The sequence below is a fragment of the Pelobates fuscus genome, chromosome 6, assembly GCF_036172605.1.
Source record: "Pelobates fuscus isolate aPelFus1 chromosome 6, aPelFus1.pri, whole genome shotgun sequence".
Classification (NCBI taxonomy): domain Eukaryota; kingdom Metazoa; phylum Chordata; class Amphibia; order Anura; family Pelobatidae; genus Pelobates; species Pelobates fuscus.
Window position 1 is genome coordinate 67,003,219 of NC_086322.1, and position 26,816 is coordinate 67,030,034.

General features: G+C 40.7%; 1 protein-coding gene across 2 annotated transcripts in view; it reads left to right on the forward strand.

Moving 5' to 3' along the window:
- Nucleotides 1-12,737: 12,737 nt before the first annotated feature.
- The window catches only part of LOC134614241 (uncharacterized), a 142,378-nt gene continuing 128,299 nt past the window's right edge, over nt 12,738-26,816 (forward strand). For both annotated transcript variants that reach the window (XM_063457814.1, XM_063457815.1), the window contains exon 1: nt 12,738-13,279. In XM_063457814.1, the coding sequence (XP_063313884.1) occupies nt 12,859-13,279 (421 nt within the window). In that variant the 5' untranslated portion in view covers nt 12,738-12,858. The remainder of the gene's footprint in view (nt 13,280-26,816) is intronic.

The window sequence follows — 26,816 nt, forward strand, 5'->3', positions numbered from 1 at the left end:
TGTGTGTGTGTGTGTGTGTGTCTGCCTGTATGTGTGTGTGTAACTCTCTGCCTGTGACTGTGTGTGTGAGTGACTGTCTGTCTGTAACTGTATGCATGACTGTCTGGCTATGACTGTGTGTGACTACCTGTAACTGACTGTGCGTTTAACTGTTTGCCTATAACTGTGTGTGTGACTGCATGTGACTATGTATGTGTGACTGTCTGCCTGTGACTGTTTGAAGTTGCCTGTAACCGTGTGTGACTGTCTGTGACTGTGTGCATGTGACTGTCTGCTGCTGTCGTGTGTGTGTGTGTGTCAATGTATATGTGACTGCTGCTGCTGTCGTGTGTGTGTGTCAATGTTTATGTGACTGCTGCTGCTGTCGTGTGTGTGTGTCAATGTTTATGTGACTGTCTGCCTGTAACTGTGTGCATGACTGTCTTTGACTGCATGTGTGACTGTGTGTGTGTGACTGTCTGCCTGTAACTGTGTGTGACTGTATGCTTGTAACTGAGTGTGTGACTGTCTGCCTGTAAATGTGTGTGTGGGGCTGCAGGGATTTTATAGAAGGGGCAGGGGTTTTGTATTGGGACAGGAGTCTTTATAAGGGGGGATAAGCAGGGGATTTGTGGAAGGGGGTGGCGGGTGTTTTGTAGAAGGGGGCATGACAGGGGTTTTGTAGGAGGGGGCGGGGCAGGACAAGGGTTTTGTAGGAGTGGCTGACAGCGGTTTTGCAAAGTTTACAAATTGTAAAAAAAAAAGAACACATTTAACATTTTTTACAGGTTTTTTTTTGGGTTGGCAAATCTTGTTTGGGTCATATACCATAAGTTGGTCAATTTAAAGTGAGTTTCTATCAACGTGAGTGAATGAACAAATGTATTAATGTTCTAAATAGACGATACCCAATCTTTTCCACCTATATTTATTCTTAAATCCTTATTCCATTTACTAATGGCTATACGTGTATCTGTAATATTATTTTCTTCTTTTCGTTTAACACATCTGGAACATAGCTGTTTTACTTTATTCTGATATAATATTGTTTTAATTATTTTATATAGATTTCCTTCAGTTACCAATTTGACTTTCTCTATAAAATGTTTGACCCTGATGTAAGTAAAGGTATCCTTGCCCATCAAGTGAAACTCTTCAATCAACAGTTTAAATGGGTTTATTTTGTTCTCTCGAATCGAATCTTTCATTATTTTTATATGTTTGACTTTCCATGAGTTTAAGGAAATATTCTTCATTATTATTTCTAGAGAGTGCAAACTTTGGAAATCAAATATTTTATTCTCTATATCCATTTTTTATTGCTTTTATACCATATTGGAATAATTTGGTTCAGAATATAAGATTTAGATACATTGCACTTTTTTGTATTCCATATTAGTTCAAGTGGGTCCATCAATTGACTACAATCCATTTCTATATCCAACCAAACTTCTGTTTTGTTTTGCTGTAACTGACAAGTCATTACATGCATAATTATACAAGCCTCATAATATTTTGTTATATTTGGATAGGCATCTATATCCATTTTAGGAACATTAATATATAGTGCATTTGATTTTGTTTTATTTAAGTTATAATTTGAAACTGTACTATATAAATTGTGACAGATCCATCTGTACAGACTAATGTTGCTGGTTCGTCTGTTTACCTTTATTTCGTTGGATTTCCTGTCCGTATGCCCCTGTTTGCGTGATTCCCGGAATACGATTTAAACTACCGAACGGACGGCCACCCATGAGAGGAGTGTGCTGCTGGTTAACCTCTTGGCCCCAATTAGAACGTTGTGGTTAACCGCAGACACCTCTCCATTCCAGCCGTATGGGTGGTCGTCGTTCTTATGCCGACCACGAGGCGGCGGCCATTTTGGGACACGAGGAAGATCAGAGGTGTTCGGTGAAGATTCTATGGAACTAAAAGCAGCACTTTGACTACCGAACACCACTGGAAACTGCCGCCTACCTTCTATTTTGTCGGGGCATACGAACACCGGTCCGTTCTGGAGTTTTGTAACGTACATATGGACTTCACCCAGATAGCCGTCCCATGGAGTCATTCGTATACCGAAAGACTTGTGAGAGACTTTGACTCCATGGCGATTGAACTGTGTACATCGGATCTGAGCGCTATTCGGTAGAAATATGCGCTCAGATCCAGGCTATCCAGGGATACGTTACACAAACCATATTTATTCGGTATTTCCTCTTTCATGTATTTTAATGTATTTTTCGTATTGTATCTAAAATGGTGATTTGCCTCTATCCTTGGAGATAATTAGGTTTCTTCCCAATTATCTCCAGGATAGAGAGAAATGAATTATGGGTATAATGGGGAGGGTTTACACCTGAGCCACTGTTATTGGCTACTGTCCTATATGTATTACAGTCTTCCATTTGGTCCCCTAGGGGAGTGTCCACCAGATGGGAGACCTGCATAAATACTGGGCGGGTAGCCCTGAGTAAAGCAGATTCCTGTTTGACCCTCAACACAGAGCTTGGTCTCGTTTGTGGGGGGAATTATTATTGGGAAAGCGCTTTTCGTTATTTCTAGCTGTGAAAGGAGTTCGGCTGATTTGATGGTCGGGAGTTGCCGCGTTCACGTATACTCCGTTCGGGAGTTTGACGGTCGGCTGTACAGAACCTGCATTCCTGGAAAAGATGATTATTTACTAAACGGCGGCTTCATCTATCCGGCGGTGAGTGTCGTAACATAAATCTATTTCTGACATCGTTAGGCAGGGAAATAGATGGAGTGGTTAAATATAGAATTGTATCATTAGTGTACAGTGACAGCTTTAATTATTTTTTTTTTTAAATTAAAAAAACTTTAATCTCTGTACTCTGTATAATTCTATTAGCCAATACTTCTATAGTTAGTATATAAAGAATAGATGATAGTGGGCATCCCTGTCTGGTCCCATTATTCAGATTAAACCAATTTGAGCATATATTGGGTCCAATCATTCTAGCCATTGGGTCTTTATATAGGTCCATTATAGCAGTTAAGAGACATCCTGATACACCAAATGCTTCTAAAGTATATTCCATAAAATCCCAGCTGACCCTGTCAAAGGCCTTTTCGGCGTCTAGTGACGGGATCAGCATGGGACTTAAATTCTGTTGTGATATGTCCAATACATCAATCTTCTAATATTGTTATTTGCCATTTTTTCCGGTACGAACCCTTTTTGATCGGAATGAACTAAGCATTTCAGAATTTCTTTCATTCTATAGGCTAGGATAGAAGAGATTAGCTAAATATCTACGTTTATTAATGATATTGGACGGTATCTTTTTACATTTGTAGGATCTTTCCCAGGTTTTAATATTGGTAAAATGTTTGCTTTCAACATTTCATTTGGGAACCTTATTTTAGGTTATTAAAGCTATTATTCTTTTAGTGTTATAAAAGGTATTCTTTAGATGACCGATTATTTGAGTTTTCATCCAGGGCCGGACTGGGGATACGGAGCAGCCCTAGAAAAAAATCTATGCCAGCCCCATAAATCATTGTGCTATCTAGTGTGTGTTATATATATATATACATACACACACACACACACACACACATGTATATATATTATTTATACACACACACACACACACACACACACATATATACATATATATATATTTGTATGGTTGATGGTTCTTTCTCTAATTTTTTGATCTTTTTTTTCTCTTTTTTGCGGGCATCTTTTCTGTAGATTTGGTAGTCATAATATGTAATTGTTTTATAATTCTTTCTATCGGAGTCAGGTAATAAAAGTTGAGTTAAAGGTGGTATACTTGAGTTACTACTTTAGTGTACCTGCCCCTTTTTTTTTTTTTTTTTTTTTTAACTCAGCTTTAATTCTCTTAGGAATTTTTAATATGAGATAAGTTATATTTGTTTTTTTTCCAGCTGATTTCTCTTTAATCTGGTTTTCTTTTTCCTTCTTTCCCCTTTTCTTCTTTTTTATCTTATTATTGATTGAAGTATTTTCACAACCAACAGATTATCACCTTTTTCAGTGCGTTTAAAGTCAGTTATTAAACCTTTTTCATGCGTTTATAGTCAGCTTATATTGGCAGATGCCACTTTAACTTTGAAATCGCCAGCTAGATTCTGGTTCAAAGCAGCCATAAAACATCACTTTAGTTGGTTTAAAACAATTTCTCTCTTGCCGGTTTCTTTAATTTTCTTTTTCTATCTTTTCCTCTCCCTTTTCCTTCCTTCTTTATTGTCCTTCTCCTTTCTCCTGTCTTTTTCCCCTTTCTATCGCCTTTAGTATTTAATGTAGTCTTTGCCAAGGTAAAAAATATAACGCTTTATCCCTGCCACGCAAGCAATAAACGTCCATTTTGGTATGTTTGGAATACTTGAAGCACTCACTTTTTTAGGTGCACTTGTTCCCGTGAGGTAGTTCAATTGCTGCAGCCTCTTGGCTTTGCTCTTTTCACTTTCCTTCAGCTCACTCTGTATGAAGCAATGACCGTACGTTCTGCTTTGGACACACTGCCTCAAGCTTCTCTGCTGTCAACCTTGCTGTTCGAGACCTTGCTGCTCGCAGTCATTCCATTGCGTAACCTCCGCCTCCCCGTCTAAGGATGCGTGTGTTTGTGCTCCTTCTACGTCATCATGCAACCCCAGACTGATTTTTTTTAATGCAAATATAATTCTAATGACTGGTTAGCCCTCTCAGCCATACCATTGGTCTGGGGTGGTAAGAGGATGAAAAAGACAATTCAATGCCCAATTGTTTATTGAAAGCCCTCCAAAACCAGGAGACAAACTGAGAATCTCTATCCGATACAATATTGTGAGGAATGCCATGTAGTCGGACAATCTCACGGATAAAGATCAGTACCAGGTCTTGTTAGGACGGTAATTTCTTGAGTGGGACGAAATGAACCATTTTATAAAAACGGTCAACTACCATGAGAATAGTGGTATAGGCATTAGAATTAGGAAGTTCAACAATGAAATCCATGGACAAGTGGGATCATGGAACATCAGGAACGGAAAGAGGATGTAACAAGCCACAAGGAAGTTTATGAGGTACTTTGGAAAATGCACATACAGAACAGGCCTGTACATAACATGCTTAACATCTTTCCTAAGGGAATCCCACCAAAATGATCTCATGATCGTGGATGTGGATTTATTAATTAACGGGTGTCCAGCAGTCACGTTGTTATGAAACACTTTCATGACATTTACCCTTTCACCCAATAGAATGAACAATCTGTCCCGTGGTTTACTGCAACGTGCCTGAGACTGAGCTTCCATGATGAGCCAGGCAGGGGAGATGACAAATAAAGGACTGTGGAAGCAGAGATACACTCAGGGGGAATGATAGGGGATGTTTCTTCTTCCTTTATAGACTCAGTATCAAACTGTCTAGATAAGGCGTCAGCCTTAACATTTTTAGAACCAGGCCAGAAAGTTAAAGCGAGAAAGGAACGGTGACTATCTAGCTTTTTTGGAAGACAATCGTTTAGTATCTCCTATGTAAGCCAAGTTTTTATGGTCAGTAACAACCAAAAGAGGGTCCTTGGAACCCTCTAAAAGATATCACCATTCTTTGAGAGCTTGAATAATGGCCAACAATTCTCTACTGCCAATATCAGAATTGCGCTCAGCAGGCGACAACTTTCTAGAGAAGTAATCACATGAATGCAAAGGGGTATCCTGGCTCTTCCTCTGGGAGAGAACAGCCCCCACCCCAGTCTCAGAGGCATCAACATGTCACAACAGTGACCCCTTCACACAGAGTGAAACCCAGAGGAAGACGTTTACCGGACCTTAGAGTGGCCGGACTAGCGTCTGAGAGTAGTCAAAGGAATAGCCAAAGGTCAAGGGAATACAGAAGACGGGCACACGATAATCCAAGCCAAAATAATGGGAAACCAGAGAACAGGATAGTCAGAGAGAGTAAGCCAAGGGTCAGATACCAAAAAGACAATCAGAAATAAAGAGCACTAGAGGACTCAAACAAGAACCACACTAGGGCGCCTAACAAGTGCCAAGGCTGCCTTTTTATAGTGTGGGATCTCTAACTGTAAAGCAACGCCCCCAAAAGGTCCAGGAGCGTGGCCACGTTTGAATTTTGGCGGCAATATTTTGCTGACGTCGGCGCGCATGCACCATGTCATAAAAATGGGAGTGTTCCGAGCGGCCGGCGTCAGAAGGACTGAGCCTCCTCCCGGAAGTATGGGAGGAGAACGCCACGCTGTGCGGGGCCGGCGGGAAAAGTAAGTGATCGTTACACAACCATTATACGAAGAAAATGAAACGAATTAACCTAGGGCCAAAATTTAGATATCACAAGGTAGAGGGCACAAAAAAGGGGGTAACCCCTAAATGGTGAATATCATAGAGAATAAACAAAGAAAAAAATGCAATTCTACCTGTGTATGATTTACTGAGAAAATTATAGGCTTAAAAAGTAACTTTTAATAAATAAATCTAAAATGAAAATATATTAAAGAAAAATCATATGAACAACAGGAGTGGGTGGAGACTATACAGTGAGTTAAACTCTGACTACTTATACAAGCTATAAAAGTGTATACATAATAACACTAATGCTGAAGCAATACTGTTTTGCTACAATAGAACATCAGTGTATTCCCAAGTAATAGAAGTTATACTATATTATATATCACTAATTGCTGTAACAAGAGGGGGGTGAGATAAGACGACTGCTAAACCAGTGCTGTCAATAGTTAAAAGATTTATGGATAAGTAAATCCCTACATGATAGTACAACTAACGACATGGGTTAGCTCCACATACAATAATTGATAATGTTCTATGGTGCTTACCCTCAGAAAGATCCAAGATAATGGGTCAGCTAAGACAGATTTCTGACAGACGGCGATTAGCCAGTTAAATATCACAAAAGCTGCCTAGATCATAGCAGCGTATTGATAATAAATAGGTTTCTGTCAAGCAGTAAAGTGTAAAATAAGGGGTTGCTGACCTGGCTCTGTTTTTTCTGCAAGATACCCAGCAGTATATTCTAGTGTAACAACGGCTGCCTGCACTGAATGATGTTATCTTATGCTTGACCACGGTGGAGCACAAAGTAGTAGCTCACCTGTGAAGGACTGCTGACAGGCAGCAGTTAACCGGTTAAAAGTCACATAAGTTGCCTAAGTGCTAGCTGCATCTAAATAATAGGTCAAAGTATAAAGAGAGGGTTTGCAAACAGTTTTGAACAGGTTGTCCTAGATAGTAGAAAATATACAGACAGTGACAGAGGAAGGCATATAGAATAAAGATTCCTGAGTCTTGTGCCTTCGAGGGCACCCCTTAATAAAATACCTGATCTTATCAATCTCCCCCCATGAAGATAATAAAGGAAAAAGAAAGAGAAATAAAGTATGTACAGAGTACACCAAATTAGTGTTAAGAGTCTCCAATATGCACTCCTGAGATGCTGGACATGAAAGAACTTGATGTCGGTAATTTAGCAATTGATAAGCAGAGAGTTAGGTGCCGACACCAATAATGTGTCAGTATGTGTCCAGAGCCCCTGACGTGCACGTTTCGCCAGTGAAGCTCATCAGAGGGGGACCAGATACAGGCAAGTATAGGAGTATTTAAATCATAAGCTCTTAATTGATTGGGAGATTTTCAGGATTCTGACCAATGGTAGCTTGGGGAGGGAATCTCAACCATTAAGAAATAATTGACTAATTAACCCTATGTTTACCTGAATCTTATGGTTTTTTACTGAATATTAAAATGATTGATTATAAAAAAAAAGGTGGAAAAGTGTAAGTAACAGTGATTATCAAAATTACAGTAATGTCATTATTATAACTTATGTGATTAACAATAGTGACATAGTTAGTTGAACGAACATAGCAACGTTTATCTGCTAAACTATTTACTGATTAGTGCAGATATATTAGTGGATTCCTAAACTTGTTGACTAAAATGTAACCTTAATGAAAGTTTTTAGGATTTTAAGATTTTAGGAAAGATAATGTTTGTAATAGACCTAAATTAATATTGATAATGAATAATTATGCATTTATTTGTGAATGAAGGGGGTAAAATTAAATTCTTCATTTAGTCCCAAGGGGGATAAGGTCTTACATTCATGTATCCATCTGGATTCTTTCCTTAATAGGGTGAGATTAAAATTACCCTTTCTAGTGTTCAGGTGGATACGTTCTAAAACCTGAAATGTAAGATGAGATGCATCCGAGTTATGGAAGTTCCTTATGTGATTGGAGACAGGAGTGGAAATGTTTAGGTTTGAGACGGAATTTACATGTTGTAGGATTCTCCTTCTCAGTTCTTGGAAGGTTTTTCCTATATATTGTAGTTTACAGCTACAAGTAATGATGTAAACTACTTTTGTGGTGCTGCAATTAACAAAATCATTAATCGGATGTGTTTTCTGCATATTGGTGCATAAGACTGATTTTGATGGTTTGATAAACCTACATGCCTTGCATTTCCCACATCTAAAAATTCCATTTGTTTCTTGTAGCCATGTCTTAGGTGATGGTTTTGGTTCAAGATGACTATGAACTAGCAGGTCACGCAGATTGTTAGCTCGTCTTGCTGTGATACTTGGGAATATAGAAAGATTAGTGGCCACCTCTTTGTTGTGGGTGAGTATCGGCCAATTGTCTGCATAGATTTTTCGAATGGGATTCCATAGTTGATCATAAGTGCCTATGCATCTAATTGTAGGTTTAGTATCCTTCACTTTGTAATTTCTGAGACTAGTTGATCTGTCCATACTAGAGACTCGTTGGAATGTCTTTTTAAGGATTTTGTTTGGATAGCCTTGCTGTTTGAAGCGAAGCCTTAGGTTCTTAGCTTCTTTTATAAAGGTTTCTTCTTTCGAGCAGTTTCTTTTTGCCCTCAGGTATTGCCCGTAGGGAATACCTGCCTTGAGTTTGTAAGGGTGATGGCTGTTCCAATGTAAGAAATTGTTGCACGAAGTAGGTTTTCTGTAAAGTTCGGTATCTACTTCAACCCCTTGGGATAGATTAATAACCAAATCCAGAAATTCTAGTCTGTCCTCACTGATGACATGAGTTAATTGTAGGCCAATAGTGTAACACTAATTTTATGTGCTCTGTACATACTTTATTTCTCTTTATTTTTCCTGTATTATGTTCATGGGGGGAGAATGATAAGACCAGGTATTTTATTAAGGGGTGCCCTCGAAGGCACAAGACTCAGGAATCTTTATTCTATATGCATTCCTCTGTCACTGTCTGTATATTTTCTACTATCTAGGACAACCTGTTCAAAACTGTTTGCAAACCCTCTCTTTATACTTTGACCTATTATTTAGATGCAGCTAGCACTTAGTCCTTTACAGGTGAGCTACTACTTTGTGCTCCACTGTGGTCAAGCATAAGAACTCAGTGCAGGCAGCCGTTGTTACACTAGAATATACTGCTAGGTATCTTGCAGAAAAAACGGAGCCAGGTCAGCAACCCCTTATTTTACACTTTACTGCTTGACAGAAACCTATTTATTATCAATACGCTGCTATGATCTAGGCAGCTTTTGTGATATTTAACTGGCTAATCGCCGTCTGTCAGAAATCTGTCTTAGCTGACCCATTATCTTGGATCTTTCTGAGGGTAAGCACCATAGAACATTATCAATTATTGTATGTGGAGCTAACCCATGTCGTTAGTTGTACTATCATGTAGGGATTTACTTATCCATAAATCTTTTAACTATTGACAGCACTGGTTTAGCAGTCGTCTTATCTCACCCCCCTCTTGTTACAGCAATTAGTGATATATAATATAGTATAACTTCTATTACTTGGGAATACACTGATGTTCTATTGTAGCAAAACAGTATTGCTTCAGCATTAGTGTTATTATGTATACACTTTTATAGCTTGTATAAGTAGTCAGAGTTTAACTCACTGTATAGTCTCCACCCACTCCTGTTGTTCATATGATTTTTCTTTAATATATTTTCATTTTAGATTTATTTATTAAAAGTTACTTTTTAAGCCTATAATTTTCTCAGTAAATCATACACAGGTAGAATGGCCTTTTTTATCTTTTTTTGTTTATTCTCTATGATATCGTAACGCAACCTTTCAAGGTTTGCTGGTGTCGGGATGTATCAATATGTCGGCAGAGGCAAACCTTTGTTTGAGAAGTTCAAAAGCTTCATTAGCCTCCTTAGACCATATCGTACTGCTAGCCCCTTTGCGTGTCATATTGGTGATGGGGGCTATTACAGAAGAAAATCCTTCGATAAATCTTCTGTAATAATTGGCAAATCCAATGAACCTTTGAATGGCCTTCAATCCATTAGGTGATGGCCACTGCAGAACAAACTCTAGTTTATGAGGATCCATCTGAAACCCTGAGGCAGAAATGTTAGATCCCAAAAAGTGCACTTCTGTATGATCAAAGGTACATTTTTCCCATTTACAATAAAGTAGATTTTTCAATAAGGTGTGCAAAACTTGTTTAACATGATTGTGGAGAGTTTGAAGGTCAGGGGAATAAATAAGGATGTCATCCAGACAGACTAAGACAAAAGAATAAGTATAATCCCTGAGTACGTCATTAATAAAATCCTGGAATACAGCTGGAGCATTACACAACCCGAAGGGCATCCCAAAGTACTCATAGTGTCCACTTCTGGTATTAAATGCTGTTTTCCACTCATGGTTTTCCTTAATAATCACTAAATTGTATGCGCTCCTTAGGTCAAGTTTAGTAAAGATTTTAGCATCCTGGAGTCTGTCAAACAATTCAGCAATAAGGGGAATGGGGTAGGCATTCTTAATGTTGATTTTGTTCAATGCCCTGTAATCAATACATGGACGTAACGCACCATCTTTTTTAGACACAAAAAAGAATCCTGCACCAGCAGGCGAGGATGACTTGCGTATATGGCCCTTCCTCAAAGAGTATTTAATATACTCCATTATTCTACTCTTCTGTGGGGACAGAGCATAAACTGCTCCCTTAGATGGCATAGCGCCGGGTAGTAAGTTTATGGAACAGTCATTTGGTCTGTGAGGAGGTAAAATATTAGACTGAGTTTTGCTGAACACCTCCTTAACCTCCTGGTATTGTGTGGGAACTTTGTGAGTTTCAGGCGTAGTATTGAGTAATTGAATGGTGCCCACTCTCTTGGTGATGTGTAACATACAGTTTTCATTACAATATTTACCCCATTCCAATATTTCCCCATTAGCCCAATTGATATAAGGATTGTGCTTACTAAACCAAGGAAAGCCTAATAAGATGGGCAAGAAGGAGACGTAATAACTTGGAATGTTATGTCTTCCTTGTGTAAGGCACGAGTAGGCATGTTAATGGGCAAGGTTTCGTGGGTGATTAATGGCTGAGAGAGTGGTCTCCCATCAATAGCTTCAACAGCCATAGGTGATAGTCTCTCCTTGATAAGTATAGCGTTACTTTTAACAAAATGAACATCAATGAAATTGCCGGCTGCACCTGAGTCCATCAGGGCTTTGCTGGAAAAGTTATTTGTCAAGTATGATCATATAAATCGAGGAGAAAACTATTTTTGTTATTCCCAGAGGATGTATCCATTACAACGAAAAACCCTTAAGGTTCTTAGGTGTGGTAGTTTTCAGTATGTATGAGGCATAGGCATAGGCCTTCTCTTCTCTTATATCGTCTTTCTGCCTCCGACAGCATGGGTTCGGGTTCAGACTGTACCGGAAGGTCAGGGACAATAGGTCTGGTAAAGCGGGGTGCTAAAGGCATAGTCATACGTCTGGTCTTGTTTCTAGTAGCTTCTCTAGTAGTTTTTAGTTCTTAATCTATTATCAATTTGAATGACAAATGTGATAAATTTGTTCAGTTTTTTGGGTAGGTCTTTGGCGGCAATATCATCCAACATAGTCTCAGATAATTCTCTCTTAAATGCTGAGATTGATCCACTGCTAGTCCAGTCTACCTCGGAAGTCAAGGTGCGAAATTCTATGGCATACTCCGAGATAGACCAGTTCCCTTGTCTGATATGCATTAGGGCAGTGGAGGCGTCATTCTCCCTGCCTAATGGTTCAAATGTAAGTTTAAATTCTGTAAGGAATTCCTGGTAATTGTGTGCCACACTCCTATTACACTCCCATAACTTATTGTCATGCTGGGAAGTCCAAGAGCGTCTCATGCGCAGCCTTCATGCAGAAGAATGCAAATTTTCTGCCAGTATTTTATGATAACATGCTGCATTCATCTTGCCATCAAGACGGCTCAAACTATTAAGCACAACTGTGTATGAATGTATGTGTCTGTGTACATGTGTCCATATGTGTGTTCATTAATGTTAGTATGTGTGAATATGAATGTTTATTGATACATATTTGTAAATGTATATGAATGTCAAATAGAGCGAGCTAGACCGTCAATTTTTTTGACAGATTCGAGAGGGGTGTCAGAATACTTTTCTGCCTGTGGTGCAATGTAACTTAGGTACACCTTTGGTTACCAGTTCATTACCACATTTTGTAAATGGCACAACCACAAACATTTATATGTATATATCATGCTTTCATTTGGTTCATCTAAATTTAATTTGAATGTTTTAATTTTCATATTTAGTTTCAAATTAAATTAGTACAAACCAATTTCATTTGTAACCTCTTTGTTGGTGAGTGAGAGAGTAAAAATAGAAGTGGCAGAGTTCCCATGTTTGTTTCAGTTTCATTTCTTCTTTCACCTAAATAATAATAACTTCCTGCTGCCTTTGTGCTTATCTGAATACCTGAATACTACCCCTCCTCTTTACACACAGTGCGTTTACAGCTTCGTTACACAGAACTTTATTTGCTTTCCAAATGGTGGACAGAATGCTGTAAAAGGAATCGTTACAATTTTAAACAGAAACATTATGGAACCTCCTTTTAAAAAGGCAAAGCTTGGAGTCTCTCCAGACATCAAGGTGCTGATTCGTCTGGGCGATGCATTCACCCGCACAGATGGAAATACTATTTGCCCTGTAATTAAAGCAGAAAACTCCATTCGGGTTCTGTGCAAATTGCGAAACAAATTATTCAAAGACATCCTACGGGAAGCATCAGAAGGTATTGGCCTGAGACGGATTACCCTTCACATGAGATCCCAAAGATGTCACAGTGTCACAAACAGCAATATTTTTATTGAGTGTGAAGTCTCACAGAATGTCACTGATGATAAACTGAAGCGATTCACGGAGCTACTGACTGATGTGGTTAGGAAGAAGTCAGAAGTAAAGCACATTTTGATTGATAAGGTGGAAGACTATGAAATTATACCGCAACCTATAATCTCAGGTAAAACATAATATTTTTTCTAGGATGGGTTTAAACTGCTTTTATTCTTAAAAACAAATTGTAAAATTACAATAATGGTTTAAGCGCTAGAGAATCTGTTGGCACTATATAAATGACAATAATAATAATAACAATAGCTGTGGTTCTTTTGTTTGTCCAAGTTTCCAGTTAATATGCATTAGTTCAGTGACCAAATTTTCAAATTACCTCAGTGTTCTATTATATTAATATTCTACTAAATTAATTCTAGAGATATTCACAGGGCTGGCAATGCAGTGTTGTTACAGTAACCTGCTTATTGTGTGTATTTGTCTGGGGCGAGGAGAATATAATAGATCTGTAGTTCCAAGCATAAGGATCCACTGAAATAGTAAACTCTAATCCAGGGTTTAAAAACTACAGATGTAAAGACTCAATGCAATCAGGGGGGAAAGAGTTTAGTTTAACCCCTTAAGGACACATGACATGTGTGACATGTCATGATTCCCTTTTATTCCAGAAGTTTGGTCTTTAAGGGGTTAAACAGAGAAATAAAGATTTGCTTAAGGATATGAAAAGCCATTTGCACACTGCATTGTTATATCTTGGAGATAACAAATAATGACTCACGAGAGTGAAACTGGAGAAAAACAATTTTACACATTTTAAATAAAAACTGTATTCTTATTGGCTGTGTTTGGTATTCTCAGCAAATCGGTTAACAGGAAGAATTCAAATGCAGTTTATTGACATGTAAATTCACAGATAAAACATATTGCAACAAATGTAACACTAGAAACACAAACCAATACATGTATAGGGATGCAATTGTGCACTCTAATACTATATATATATATATAAAGGTCATTAGGCCTGAATTTGTGGGAGGAGTAAGTCCCCTACTTAAACACCCAGCCCCTACTCACCTCTGACGTTCAAGTTCAAGTGTTCCTTGTTCTACTTCCGGTTCGCGAGTCTTCACGTTTGCGTCATTTCCGGTCCTGACGTCCCCTGTATCAGTTGCACGGCTGAATCCTCCGTGCTACCAGCGGTCCTGCTCAGTGCTACCGGCGGTCCTGCTCAGTGCTACCGGCGGTCCTGCTCAGTGCTACCGGCAGTCCGGCAGAATCCCCCGTGTCCTGCTTCCTAACCCGCTGCCTAATCGTGAGTCCTCTCATTTCCGGTCCCCTCCACATCGCTCGGTGGTTCAGCAGGGGGCCGGAACACTAAATGACAGAAAAATCTTACCGGGGACCACCCACGCTCCCCTCACGCCACGGTCTCTTTCAAACACCCGTCTGGGGGGTTCTACACCCCCCCTCCCCCCTCCTCAACCCCTCACGGTCTTAAAATCCGAAAAACGTTATTTAATGCCAGGGGTATACATATATGGAAATTAAAACTCATACTGTTATAAGAAGCCATGCTTTTACTATGTGGGGGAAAGAAAGTCTTGCCAGTTTTCCATATTATGCATTACATACGTATTACAAACGTTCATTCATACTTTTTCAATATATTTTGTGTAGCAGTTCACATACCTGGTTTATTGGACTGACTTCGCCACCTAGTGGTTTTTTATGGTACTTACTGTTATTCTGTATAACATACAGCTTCCCTGCTATTAATTACTATTTACATAACATTTTACTATGCCTTAAACGTGCAAAATAATCTCTGCCCTGTTAAAAATAAATCTCTTTGATCTCCACAGATCGCACTTTGCCACATAGTACGGCAAAATTGCAATAAAAAACTGGGGTTCTTATCCTTAATCCAGTTTCCTTTCTACGCTAGTACCAACCGTTCGCTCATTCTATATTTCAAACCCTGCTTCTTGTCCTTTAATCCAGGTATAGTATTTATTTTTTACTTTTATTCTCTGTTTGAGGTAACTCAGGCAGCCAACAAGTTACACTTGTCAACTCACTCTGCGCTCATACGTTACGCCCACTCAGATTTACATCTGTCTCAAACCCTTAGGTTCTACTACGATAGCATCAACAACTTGCCCGTCTAAATTCGGAGGAATCCTCGATAGTTGTACCTTATCCAGGTATAGTTTTCTTTAAATCTTCAATATAGTACTTCAGTTTCCCATGAAAAGGCCACAGACAGCCTTCACGGTCCATGCCCCCCCCCCCATTAACCCATATGGCACCCTTTCGCCACGCTCACACAGATCACCATCTGTCTCAAACCCCTTAGGCTCTGCTACGACATCACGAACCACTGGACCTCTCTCTCATACACTTGAAGAAACAAGTCCACGGGTATAATCTCTATCAAGGTTAGTATCCTACCAGTACATAAAACGCCAATTACCCCATAGTTGTTACGTGAACTGGCTCACAGGGTCTGAACGCCAGACCTAGCTCACCGAGGCATTTACAAATCATCTCCCAAACCTCAACACGGAGGTACGGCCCTACGCTCAAATCATAGTTAATCGCCTCATTCGCCCTCCTAAAGGGCCGTAGTCAGGGCCTCACTCGTCACGGCCACACGTTTGAAACCTTTTAAATGTCACCGAGAGGCCAACATCCCGCCACCACATCCGTGGCAACATAATCATTGATAGAGCCTCTCACCGCCACTTGGCATTAGCAGGGCCTCAACCGTCACTAGTCTAAGTTAAGTTTTTCGCTTCGGCAATAATCCTACAGTCCAGTTCATATAAGCTATTCCCCCCCCCCCCTCCCCACCCCTTGAAATAGTTTTCTCAGACGCCCCTACTAAAACCAACTCAATTAATTCATTTCTAGAATGTCACAAGACACATCTCCCATGGGCGAGGTACCTGATGAGGATATTATATCAACCCCTATCAGACCACAGTCCCCAGGAGTTTCTCTCGCCCTTTCTACCCCTACGTCTTTGAGAGCATGGACAATACCTAAAATCACTGCCAAACTTAGGCTCAGGGGCATCCCCTTTCTGGCTACAGCCCGAAAGGTGGAATTATACAGACTGTTAACCAACCAAGCCCCAGAGCCTAGGCCAGGCACAAGCTCTCAAAGCCAAGTTTCTGGCGCTGGCATTGCTACCCAGGACACCCTTACGGCATTCCTGGCCAACCTGCAGACCCTAAACAGCAGGTTAAGCAAGGTGGAAAGTGCCATAGCCTCCCCAGGTAACCTCCCTGTTCCTATAGCCCCAATCCCGGCTGTACCTATGGCACCAACACCCGTACCTACACTTCCAGCTCCAGCTCCTGCTCCAGTACTGTCGCCTTTTGTGTCACCAGCTCACTCCATCCCAGACTCCATTAGGAAAGAAATCCTAGATGGGAAGGGCGTGTGTCTGGTGTCACTACTTATTGCCTCCCAAGACGTACTGGAGAACAGGGCTTATAATTTTGGCGACATCTCAGTGGTCCTAAAAAACAGAGATCCAAGGCTCAACAAAAAGTTGTCTATCCCCAATTTCGTGTTGGCCTTTGGGATATACCGAAATGTTATCTGCTCGGTATATCCCCACAGGAGAGAGGAACTGGACCTCTATCTCCATAAAGTGGTGGATTTGGGCGTTAAGTACGGGGGCTCATCTTTCTACGATTATCACAAATCGATATCAGCGAAAGCGGCGACCCATCTGAAACAGTTTAATGCCAGAATTAACTGGTGTCAGATGGATACGGAACTATTCTGTCGCCATTTCGCTGGTCTGAGGCCCCCGTCCGGCGCTATATGCAATTCCTCAACCCACTTGGCTGATTTGTGCCCTTCTATGGCTGACCCAGCCACCCCTTCTACCACCCCTCAATCCTCTTCCACTCCCCACCTTAAACAGAAAGGCGGCCAGAGGGACAAACTGGGGAGGCCCATCTCCTTTTTGGGGAAGGCGCAGGTGTGCAACAACTTCAATGCAGGTTCCTGCAGCTTTAGCGCTTGTAGATTGTTGCACATCTGCTCCATCTGTTTCAGGGCACACACGAAGACCATGTGTCCGGCCAGGTTGTCCCCTAACAAATGACTAACCGATGTTAATATCGACAACCTGGCCTTTTACCTTAAAGACCATCCAAGCAAACATCTGGTGGAGTACTTAATAACAGGGTTTACTCAGGGTTTTTTCACGGGTCTCGTAGCCATCCCCCCAGGGATACTGGAATGCCCTAATCTCCTATCAGCCTGTCTAGACCCAGAGGCCACGGATCTTCTCCTCTCCACTGAAATCACTCAAGGGTTCATGATCGGCCCCTTCACCTCCTCACCATTTTCCTCCTGGCGCACTAACCCTATCGGTATAGCTGTACACAAGTATTCTAATAAAAAACGTATGATTATCGATTTATCTGCACCGCACTCCTCTTTTGTTCCTAGCATCAACGCACTCATCCCCGCACACGAATTTTCACTACAATACGTTAAAATAGACGACGCCATACAATCCATCATGTCAACTGGCAGCAACGCTTGGCTTAGCAAAACAGACATTACCAACGCTTTCAAACTGCTGCCCATGCACCCATCACTTTGGCACTTGCACGGTGTTAAATGGCGAAACAGGTACTATTTTTCCACGCGTCTCACTTTCGGTTCCAGAAGCAGCCCCAAACTCTTTGATATTTTTGCGGAAACGCTATGCTGGCTGCTTCTGAACATTATTAGGTGTCACACAGTCATTCACTACTTGGATGACTTCCTCATCATAGAACCAAGCACACGCACACCCACCGATATCCGCAGCACCTCTGCACTTTTCACCACCCTCGGGGTACCATTGTCTCCCGCCAAAACAATTGGCCCCACCACTAAACTCACTTTTCTGGGCATAGAGCTAGATTCTGCTACCTTCCGCACCAGCCTTCCCACTGAAAAACTCGTCCGCCTGAGAGGGGAAATAGACATGTTCCTGCGGAGCGATGTATGCACCAGGAAAGAACTTCAGTCCCTATTGGGGTCCCAGAATTTCGCGATGCGCATCGTTCCGCAGGGCAGATCTTTCGTGTCCAGGCTCCTTTGCCTGCTTCACGGGGTACCGGACGACTGCCAAATTGCGTTGTACCAGCACGCCAAAGCTGACCTACTCATGTGGGGGCAGTTTTTATCCCCTATGGAACGGTATCTCCATGTTTATCCCTCCCCTCTCAGACTCCTCTCCCTGCATTTACACTGACGCTGCAGCCAACACGGGGTTTGCAGCTATATTTGGTAATCACTGGTTTAGGGGTCACTGGCCAGCTGAGACGGATGCCTTGCCGGGGTTTAGAGAAACTTCAGCTCTGTTTGAGATTTACCCCATTGTGGCAGCCGCACACACTTGGGGTCACCTCTGGTCCGGCAAGGCAGTAAAGTGTCAGCTTGCGATATCATCAATAAAGGGCGCTCATCCTCTCTTACCATCATGCGGCTGATTCGCAAGCTGACCTGGTTGGCAGCAACCGTCCAGTTCCACCTAATTTGCCTTCACATCACGGGTATTCACAACACGGCTGCTGACGCTTTATCTCGATCTCAATTTCAGGTGTTTTTCCAGGCACTCCCGTCAGCCCACCATCAACCATCCAGAACACCGAATTTTCACGAACTAATCTTGGACTAAACACACTTATGCACCACGCCAGGACACTCACGCACCAAGCACTATCACCAAGCACTGCAATCACCTACACTAGGGCACTTAACATTTTCAATAAATTTACTGCTGAATTCGGATTACAAGGCGATTTCTCAAACCAAACCATGGTGGCTTTTGCTTCCTTTTGCAATTTACATTTAAAACTTTCACACAACACCATTAAATTATACCTCACGGGGGTGCAGCACCATAGCCTCACAAATTTCCCTAACAACACCCCCTTTTTATTATCATATCCCATAAAGAAAATCTTAAAGGGGATCTCTAAAGTATCGGTTCCATCTATCACCACCAGACTACCTATAGATGGGCCTATCTTTAGATTACTAAGCAACCTCCTCGACGAATCCCCGTTTGATCCCAACACTAACCTGGTGATCAAATCTGCAATCTATTTGGCTTTTTATGGGTTCCTAAGACCTAGGAAATTTACTGTCGTTTGTCAAGGGGATACCACTCACAGCCTAAAAACCTCACAACTCACAAAAATAGACAACTATTACGTTCTCACAATCCCATCTACCAAAACAAATCAGTCCCTACACCCCACCATCATTCCTCTCTTTCCAACAGACAATACTTGGTGTCCAGTCAAGACACTGGACACATTACGGTCAGCTTATAGCACACACCTACCAGACTCACCACTATTACAACTACAAGGACACCCACTCACCACAGCAAAATTTACCACACATGTAAGAAACTTACTGGGAAAATTGGGCTACAACCCAACTTCATTCTCCGGGCATTCCTTCCGTATAGGAGCCGCTTCAGCAGCTTCTAGTACTAACACCCCGGTCCACATCATAAAGAGACTGGGCCGCTGGAAGTCCTCCATTTACAACACGTATATTCCACGACCAGAAAGAGAACTTCGCCAAGCCTTCAGGAACTTAGTTATGTAATCAAATGCAATAAAGTGTGTTTTTTTCAAACTTCTCTTTGCCCTCTTTTATTTACAGGCCCACTCGGACGTTGGTTTCGGCACACCACAACCAACTTTTATCTCTGACACTATCCATTACATATTAAATTCCGAGCACAAGTAGAAAGGCCATTAGGCCTGAATTTGTGGGAGGAGCAAGTCCCCTACTTAAACACCCAGCCCCTACTCACCTCTGACATTCAAGTTCAAGTGTTCCCCACCCACCGACACCCTTAGTGCATACAATTCTCCTTGGTGGGCCCTCTTTTATTTACAGGCCCACTCGGACGTTGGTTTCGGCACACCACAACCAACTTTTATCTCTGACACTATCCATTACATATTAAATTCCGAGCACAAATATATGTATATATATATATATATATATATATATATATATATATGTGTGTGTGTATATATATATATATAAAAAGACCAGACTCTGGCACTCAACCCCCCCAAAAATATATATGAATCAAAGTAATATTACCCGGGTGCCTCCAGGCCAATAAATAAACGCTGTCAAACAGGAGCACTCACTTGGATTTTTCAATAGTGTATTTACAAAGTGTTCATCAACCTACATCAACGTTTCGACCCTTCCGGGTCTTTATCAAGATGATAACAACGTGCAAAATATGCATATATATAACAAAATATCAAATATCTAACTTACCCTATCTGTGAAGTGATTCCCATAACCCGTTGAGTGCTGATCGGCAGTGCGCGTGCATAGTGACGTTTGCGCATGCATACGTGATGGCATGCCCCTAACGTGATCCTGTGTAAACAATCGGTGACCATAGAAACCACGCACACCTCGTACTGAATGGAGGATCTAATACAGAGAAATGAAATACCATGCACGATGGAACTAGGATAATAGTTAGCCTTGTGGACTAGTCCAGGGTAAAAGAGATGCAAAGTCTAAATACTAATAATAGAACAAAAAGGGTTCTGAGGCATAGAATGTGTGAGTGCAAACGTCAGTGAAAGAATGAAACCTTGTGTGTGTAAACAGTGAAAGTGTGAAAATACAAAGTACAAACCCCTTAATATGATGAAAAGCACAAATCACAATATTAATGATAATCAATCAGATCTCTAGAATCCCACAATCAACTGGAGGTCTCAGCATATAGGCTAACTACTGTCTATACAAATAATACATAAGGGTATGCATCCCTCTAAATAAAGCTAGTCCCAAATAACAAAAAACAAAATGTGTATCTAAGGACTCAGCAGTGGGTGTACCAGTAACACAATACATACAATATAAAGTATCCATGTGTCCAAATTAAAAGATACAGGATGCTGAGACTGAACATTACCCAGCTATAAGAAACCAAACTGGAACTAATCGCCTAAATGAAGAATAAGAAAAACAAAACAAAACAAAAAAACAAATAGCAGTAAATTGACAAATGTGAACTCAGCAAGTATCCAAAAATGAACTAAACGAAATATACTCGTTTAACCCTTTAGGTTGTAGGGTGTCCAATTGCTTAATCGAAAAGGTCTCTTTCTGGAGCAATAATCTGGAACGGTCCTCCCCTCTCGTTAGGGTAGGTATCACATCTATAGCGATAAACTTAAGAGTGGTTAGTCTGTGGTTAAATGCAAGAAAATGTTTAGCCACCGGTTTGTCTGTTTTCCCATCCCTGAAGGCAATCCTGTCACGAAGAGTTAGGTCTGTCTTGCCAACATAGAATAGTCCACAGGGGCAAGAAATTAGATAGATGGCATGGTCTGTAAGGCATGTGATATGATGTGTAATCCTATATCTTTTACTGGAGTGTGAATATACAAACGATGAGCCTGTCAACATATGTCCACAAGTGACGCATCCCGTGCACTGAAAGCAACCCATCCTATTAGATTCAATCGGAACCAACATATCTCTGGGAAAATCTGTCTTCATGAATAGATCTTTCAAACTCTTGTTCCTAACATAGGCTTTCCTGGGGGGATTAGAGAAGATAGTGCTGATGGTTTTATCAGCTGATAACATTTCCCATAGTTTTTTAATACTTCTAGAAATATTCTCACTTGCTGAGTGGAACTTCATTGGAATGGTGATATGTGTGGCATTGATGCGTCTAGAGCCTTTTTCAAAAATCTCATATGCACAATCCAGAGTTTTATCCAAGATATACTTCTGATAACCCCTTTCTAGGAAGGACTGTTGCATTGTCGCAATCTGTAAGTCACGATTGGTATCCTCCGAATTTTTCCTCAGTACCCTCAGGAACTGAGAGATCGGTAAAGAGTTTTTAATGCAGGAGGATGAAAACTAGTATAATACAATAACATGTTTCAATAAGCAGGTTTCTTATAAAGGCAATAGTCAATCTTGACATTACACCTGTACACCTCCACATCCAGAAATTGAATTTTTTCGGTGCTACAACTGAGACTCAAATATATTGGAGATTCATCATTATTGATTGCTTCAATCATAGACTTCTTTATGCATTCTGACACTCCTACAATCACTTTTGCACTCACACATTCTATGCCTCAGAACCCGTTTTGTTCTATTATTAGTATTTAGACTTTGCATCTCTTTTACCCTGGACTAGTCCACAGGGCTAACTACTATCCTAGTTCCATCGTGCATGGAATTTCGTTTCTCTGTATTAGATCCTCCATTCAGTACGAGATGCACTGAGGTGCGCATGGTTTCTATGGTCACCGATTGTTTACACAGGGTCACGTTAGGGGCACGCCATTATGCACGCATGCGCAAACGTCACTATGCACGCGCACGGCCGATCAGCACTCAACGGGTTATGGGAATCACTTCACAGATAGGGTAAGTTAGATATTTGATATTTTGTTATATATATGCATATTTTGCATGTTGTTATCATCTTGATAAAGACCTGGAAGGGTCGAAACATTGATGTAGGTTGATGAACACTTTGTAAATACACTATTGAAAAATCCGAGTGAGTGCTCCTGTTTGACAGCGTTTATTTATATATATATATATATATATATATATATATATATATATATATTTGTAGATAGTGATCAGCACTCTCGGACTTGATAAGGTTTAAAACTTACAGTTTATTGAAAATCCATTTAAAAGATCAACGTTTCAGTTCCTTCTGGAACTTTCATCAGGATCAGGCATCTGGCATTAATAATATGGCATTAATATATATAGAAGGCTTGGCCTGTAATCGTGGGAGGCACTATCTATGATCCCTATTTAAACCCAGTAAGCCACTGCTTACCTGTCGTCGACGATCTCGGAAGTAATGCTGTATACTTCCGGTTCACAGTGACATAATTTGCCCGCCCGCCGGTAGTCCGGCTTTCAAATACTCTCGCTGCCTACTGAGTTCGTGAGTATAACTATACAGCCAGCAAACGAACGGCTAAACCGTAAGTGATACTAGATTAGTCATACGTTTCCCTATACTCATTTTCAATCACACTTGCGTCTTAAATTTTCATTCTTCTTGGACACTCACGTTATCGTTCGTTTACTTACCTGCAATTCATATAGTCTGGCTTTCATTTAAATGTCGTATATTTAGTCGCCCTTTCACCTAAATTCCTATGATTATTACTACTTTACATGACAACCGTTTGTGAGTAAACACGATCAGGCCTCCTTTCGGTATTTTGTGTAAATGTCCGTGTATTCCATATGCACCTTCGTTTCGCTCTGCATAAAATAGAAGTTAAGTACGTTTATCAGCATGTCTTCATGGTATTTAAATACGGTTCTTGTTAAATTTCAGGAGGATTTTTACAAGTATTTAATCTTATATATGGTGTAGCAATTGTTTGCAACTGTAATGAACTGCCGTAATGAAAGCATGCCCACACGCTCTCCATGCTCTAGCGTACACATTATACAGCGGCAGCTGTTCGCTTTTGATATTATCTGATAGTATGTAACGACATTAGTGTCAACGTTTCTTCATTTGGCCGTCCATAAGGTTTGCACTATCGTCTTCATCTACTGTGTTTATTCTTAGAACAATTATATATGTATACACCCTGTAATATACACTAATCTGTCTGGGGAGTATAACTAAACTACGTTATAACTACACCGTAAGTTATACTTGGTCATGCGCACGTTTCCCTATACTTGTCTTCATTCACATCTCATTTCTACATCACTCACGTTAATCAGCTTTCAGTTAACTGTCGTCAGCACAGTACCACTCATATAAGTTTAGTTGTCAGTTTGCCTAAATTTCGATGCTTACTTCTTCTATACAGATCTGTCTTTCTTAAAAATTTTTTTTTTTTAAAGATTTTTCATTGTATTTATGTCTAAATTTAAACAAACAGAAATATTCTAATCACGATGTTTTAGAGCAATTAAGGTCATACATTCACTGTGTGTTATTTTCCTTAAACCATAGCTAAAGTGTTTTATTGGCAGGGCCGGACTGGCCCACCGGGATACCGGGAAATTTCCCGGTGGGCCGTCGGCACCTGGGGCCGGGGAGACATGTGGGTGTCCTGCGGCCGCATGGAGAGCTTGGATGGCGGCCACAGGGGAAGCTCTTCTGGTGGCCGCTGGGGGAGCAGGCTGTTCTGTCTCTGCTCCCCCTCCCTCGCGTGCAGCTTAGTGAGACCAGGGCCAGAATATGACGTCATATTCCGGCCCCGGTCTATTTCTAGCGCGCGAGGGAGGGGGAGCAGAGATAGAATAGCCTGCTCCCCCAGCGGCCACCAGAAGAGCTTCCCCTGCGGCCGCCATTCAAGCTCTCCATGCGGCCGCAGGACACCCATCAGTCTGCCCACCCACACAGGCAGCAACAAGTGTCTGTGTCATGCTGTGTGTGTGTCATGCTGTGTGTGTGTCTGTCTGTGTCATGCTGTGTGTGTGTCTGTCTGTCTGTGTCATGGTGTGTGTGTGTCTGTCTGTCTGTGTCATGGTGTGTGTGTGTGTCTGTCTGTCTGTGTCATGCTGTATGTGTGTCTGTCTGTCATGCTGTGTGTGTGTCTGTCTGTCTGTGTCATGGTGTGTGTGTCTGTCTGTGTCATGGTGTGTGTCTGTGTCATGGTGTGTGTGTGTCTGTCTGTCTTTCTGTGTCATGGTGTGTGTGTGTGTGTCTGTCTGTGTCACGGTGTGTCTGTATCATGGTGTGTGTGTCTGTCTGTGTCATGGTGTGTGTGTGTGTGTGTATGTCGGTCATGGTGTGTGTGTGTCTGTCTGTGTCATGGTGTGTCTGTCATGGTGTGTGTGTGTGTCAGTCATGGTGTCTGTGTGTGTTTTTAAAACTAGTGTTTTACTCACCTTTTTTTTTTTCAACGTCATGCTGGTCTCTGCCTCTATGACTGAGATCATCAAGCTTGATGATCTCAGCCAATCCGCACTGACACAGGAAGCGCCTCTAGTGACCGTCTGTCACTAGAGGTGTCACTAGGAAGCAATGTAAACACTGCCTTTTCTCTGAAAAGTCAGTGTTTACATTCAAAAGCCTGCAGGGACAGGCTATAGACTCCAGAACCACTACATTAAGCTGTGTGTGTATGTGCCTGCTAGTGAGTGAGCTTGCTTGTGTGTGTGTGTATGTGCCTGCTAGTGAGTGAGCTTGTGTTTTTATGTCAATGAGCTTATGTATATTAGTGAAATTGTTTGTCTATGAGGCTGTGTATCAATGAGCTTGTGTGTGTCAGTGAGATTGTCTGTGTCTGCATGTGAGTATGCTTACTGTATAATTAAATGTTTTGCTCTGAAAGGACCAATATTTTATATTAGAAAAAGCTATATATATATATATATATATATATATAAATATATATATATATATAAACTCAATCATCTATAGTGGCAAGACATAGTCTTACATATTACATGCGACAATATATGGCACAATGACTTATGGGGCTGGCATAGATTTTTTTTTCCAGGGCTGCTTTGTATCCCCAGTCCGGCCCTGTTTATTGGTATATATAAGCTTGTTAAATAGAATTTTATTTATGCTCCACTTCTGTCTCCTGCATCTCATGTTCCTAATTACTCTAGCCTGTATTTAAATCAGATGTCAATTAAGTTTGTTTATCTTCCCTCTTGTTAAAATTCATACAATTACTGCCACTGATTGCTATCGGTGCCTCATTTAAAGAGGTCTCAGTTTATTAATTATGCTGCATTGTGCGCTCAGTTATAGATGGCTTGTTCTAAACGCTGTGGTAATTTGGGTGCCTATTAAACTCGCCGTATTCCCATTTTAGCATTTGCCGGGCAGCCCAGTCTATCGTTGGCCCTTTATAGCGTGATATAATACCTTTTCATGTATGGTTACCCCAGCGCACATTACTAGTTACAGGGAGTACCGGCAGTTACATTCTTTCAAAAGTCTGGTGTCCGTTCGCTCAAAGTCATATATTTAACCATTTATATTACTGCAGCCGGTCATGGAAACACTCTCTTACAATCTTTTCGTTTATTTTATGCAAACTGTCGTTCATTTTCGTATGAACGTTCATTGCTCTGTTTCTTGTGGTATCATATAAACTGTCAAGGATTACCATGCTGGTATTTCAATCTGTCATAGCAGTGGTAGTTAATTCCGTTTAAACAGCGCTGATACAATCTTTCATTATTATGTTCTCTGTATTTCTTGTCTAAATACATTCACAAATTTAACAGTATGTCCAATGACAGTTAGGGTCATTAATTTCTAAAGTATTTCTCCTTAAAGTACTTGTGTGTTTTATGAGTTTTAAGCATGTTAAACAATGGTTAAAATCAGGCTCAGCTTCTGTCTGGTGCATTACTTATTCCTAACTACGCTACGCTATATAATTAAGATGACAATTAAGTATGTTTTATTTTCTCCTGTTATTAGATAATACATTCACCGACACTGCTTTCAATTGGGCCTTCTAGGTTAAAACGCAACTACAGCATTTAAAGAGTTCTTGTTATCAACCTACCAGGACAAGTCAAATCTTCTTAACATTAGTCTACATATATGGCTCAAGTAGGATCATTATTTACACTACAGTATACGTTGTACAGGACAATCTGCAGGTGTGGTAACTAATAAACACAGGTGGGGT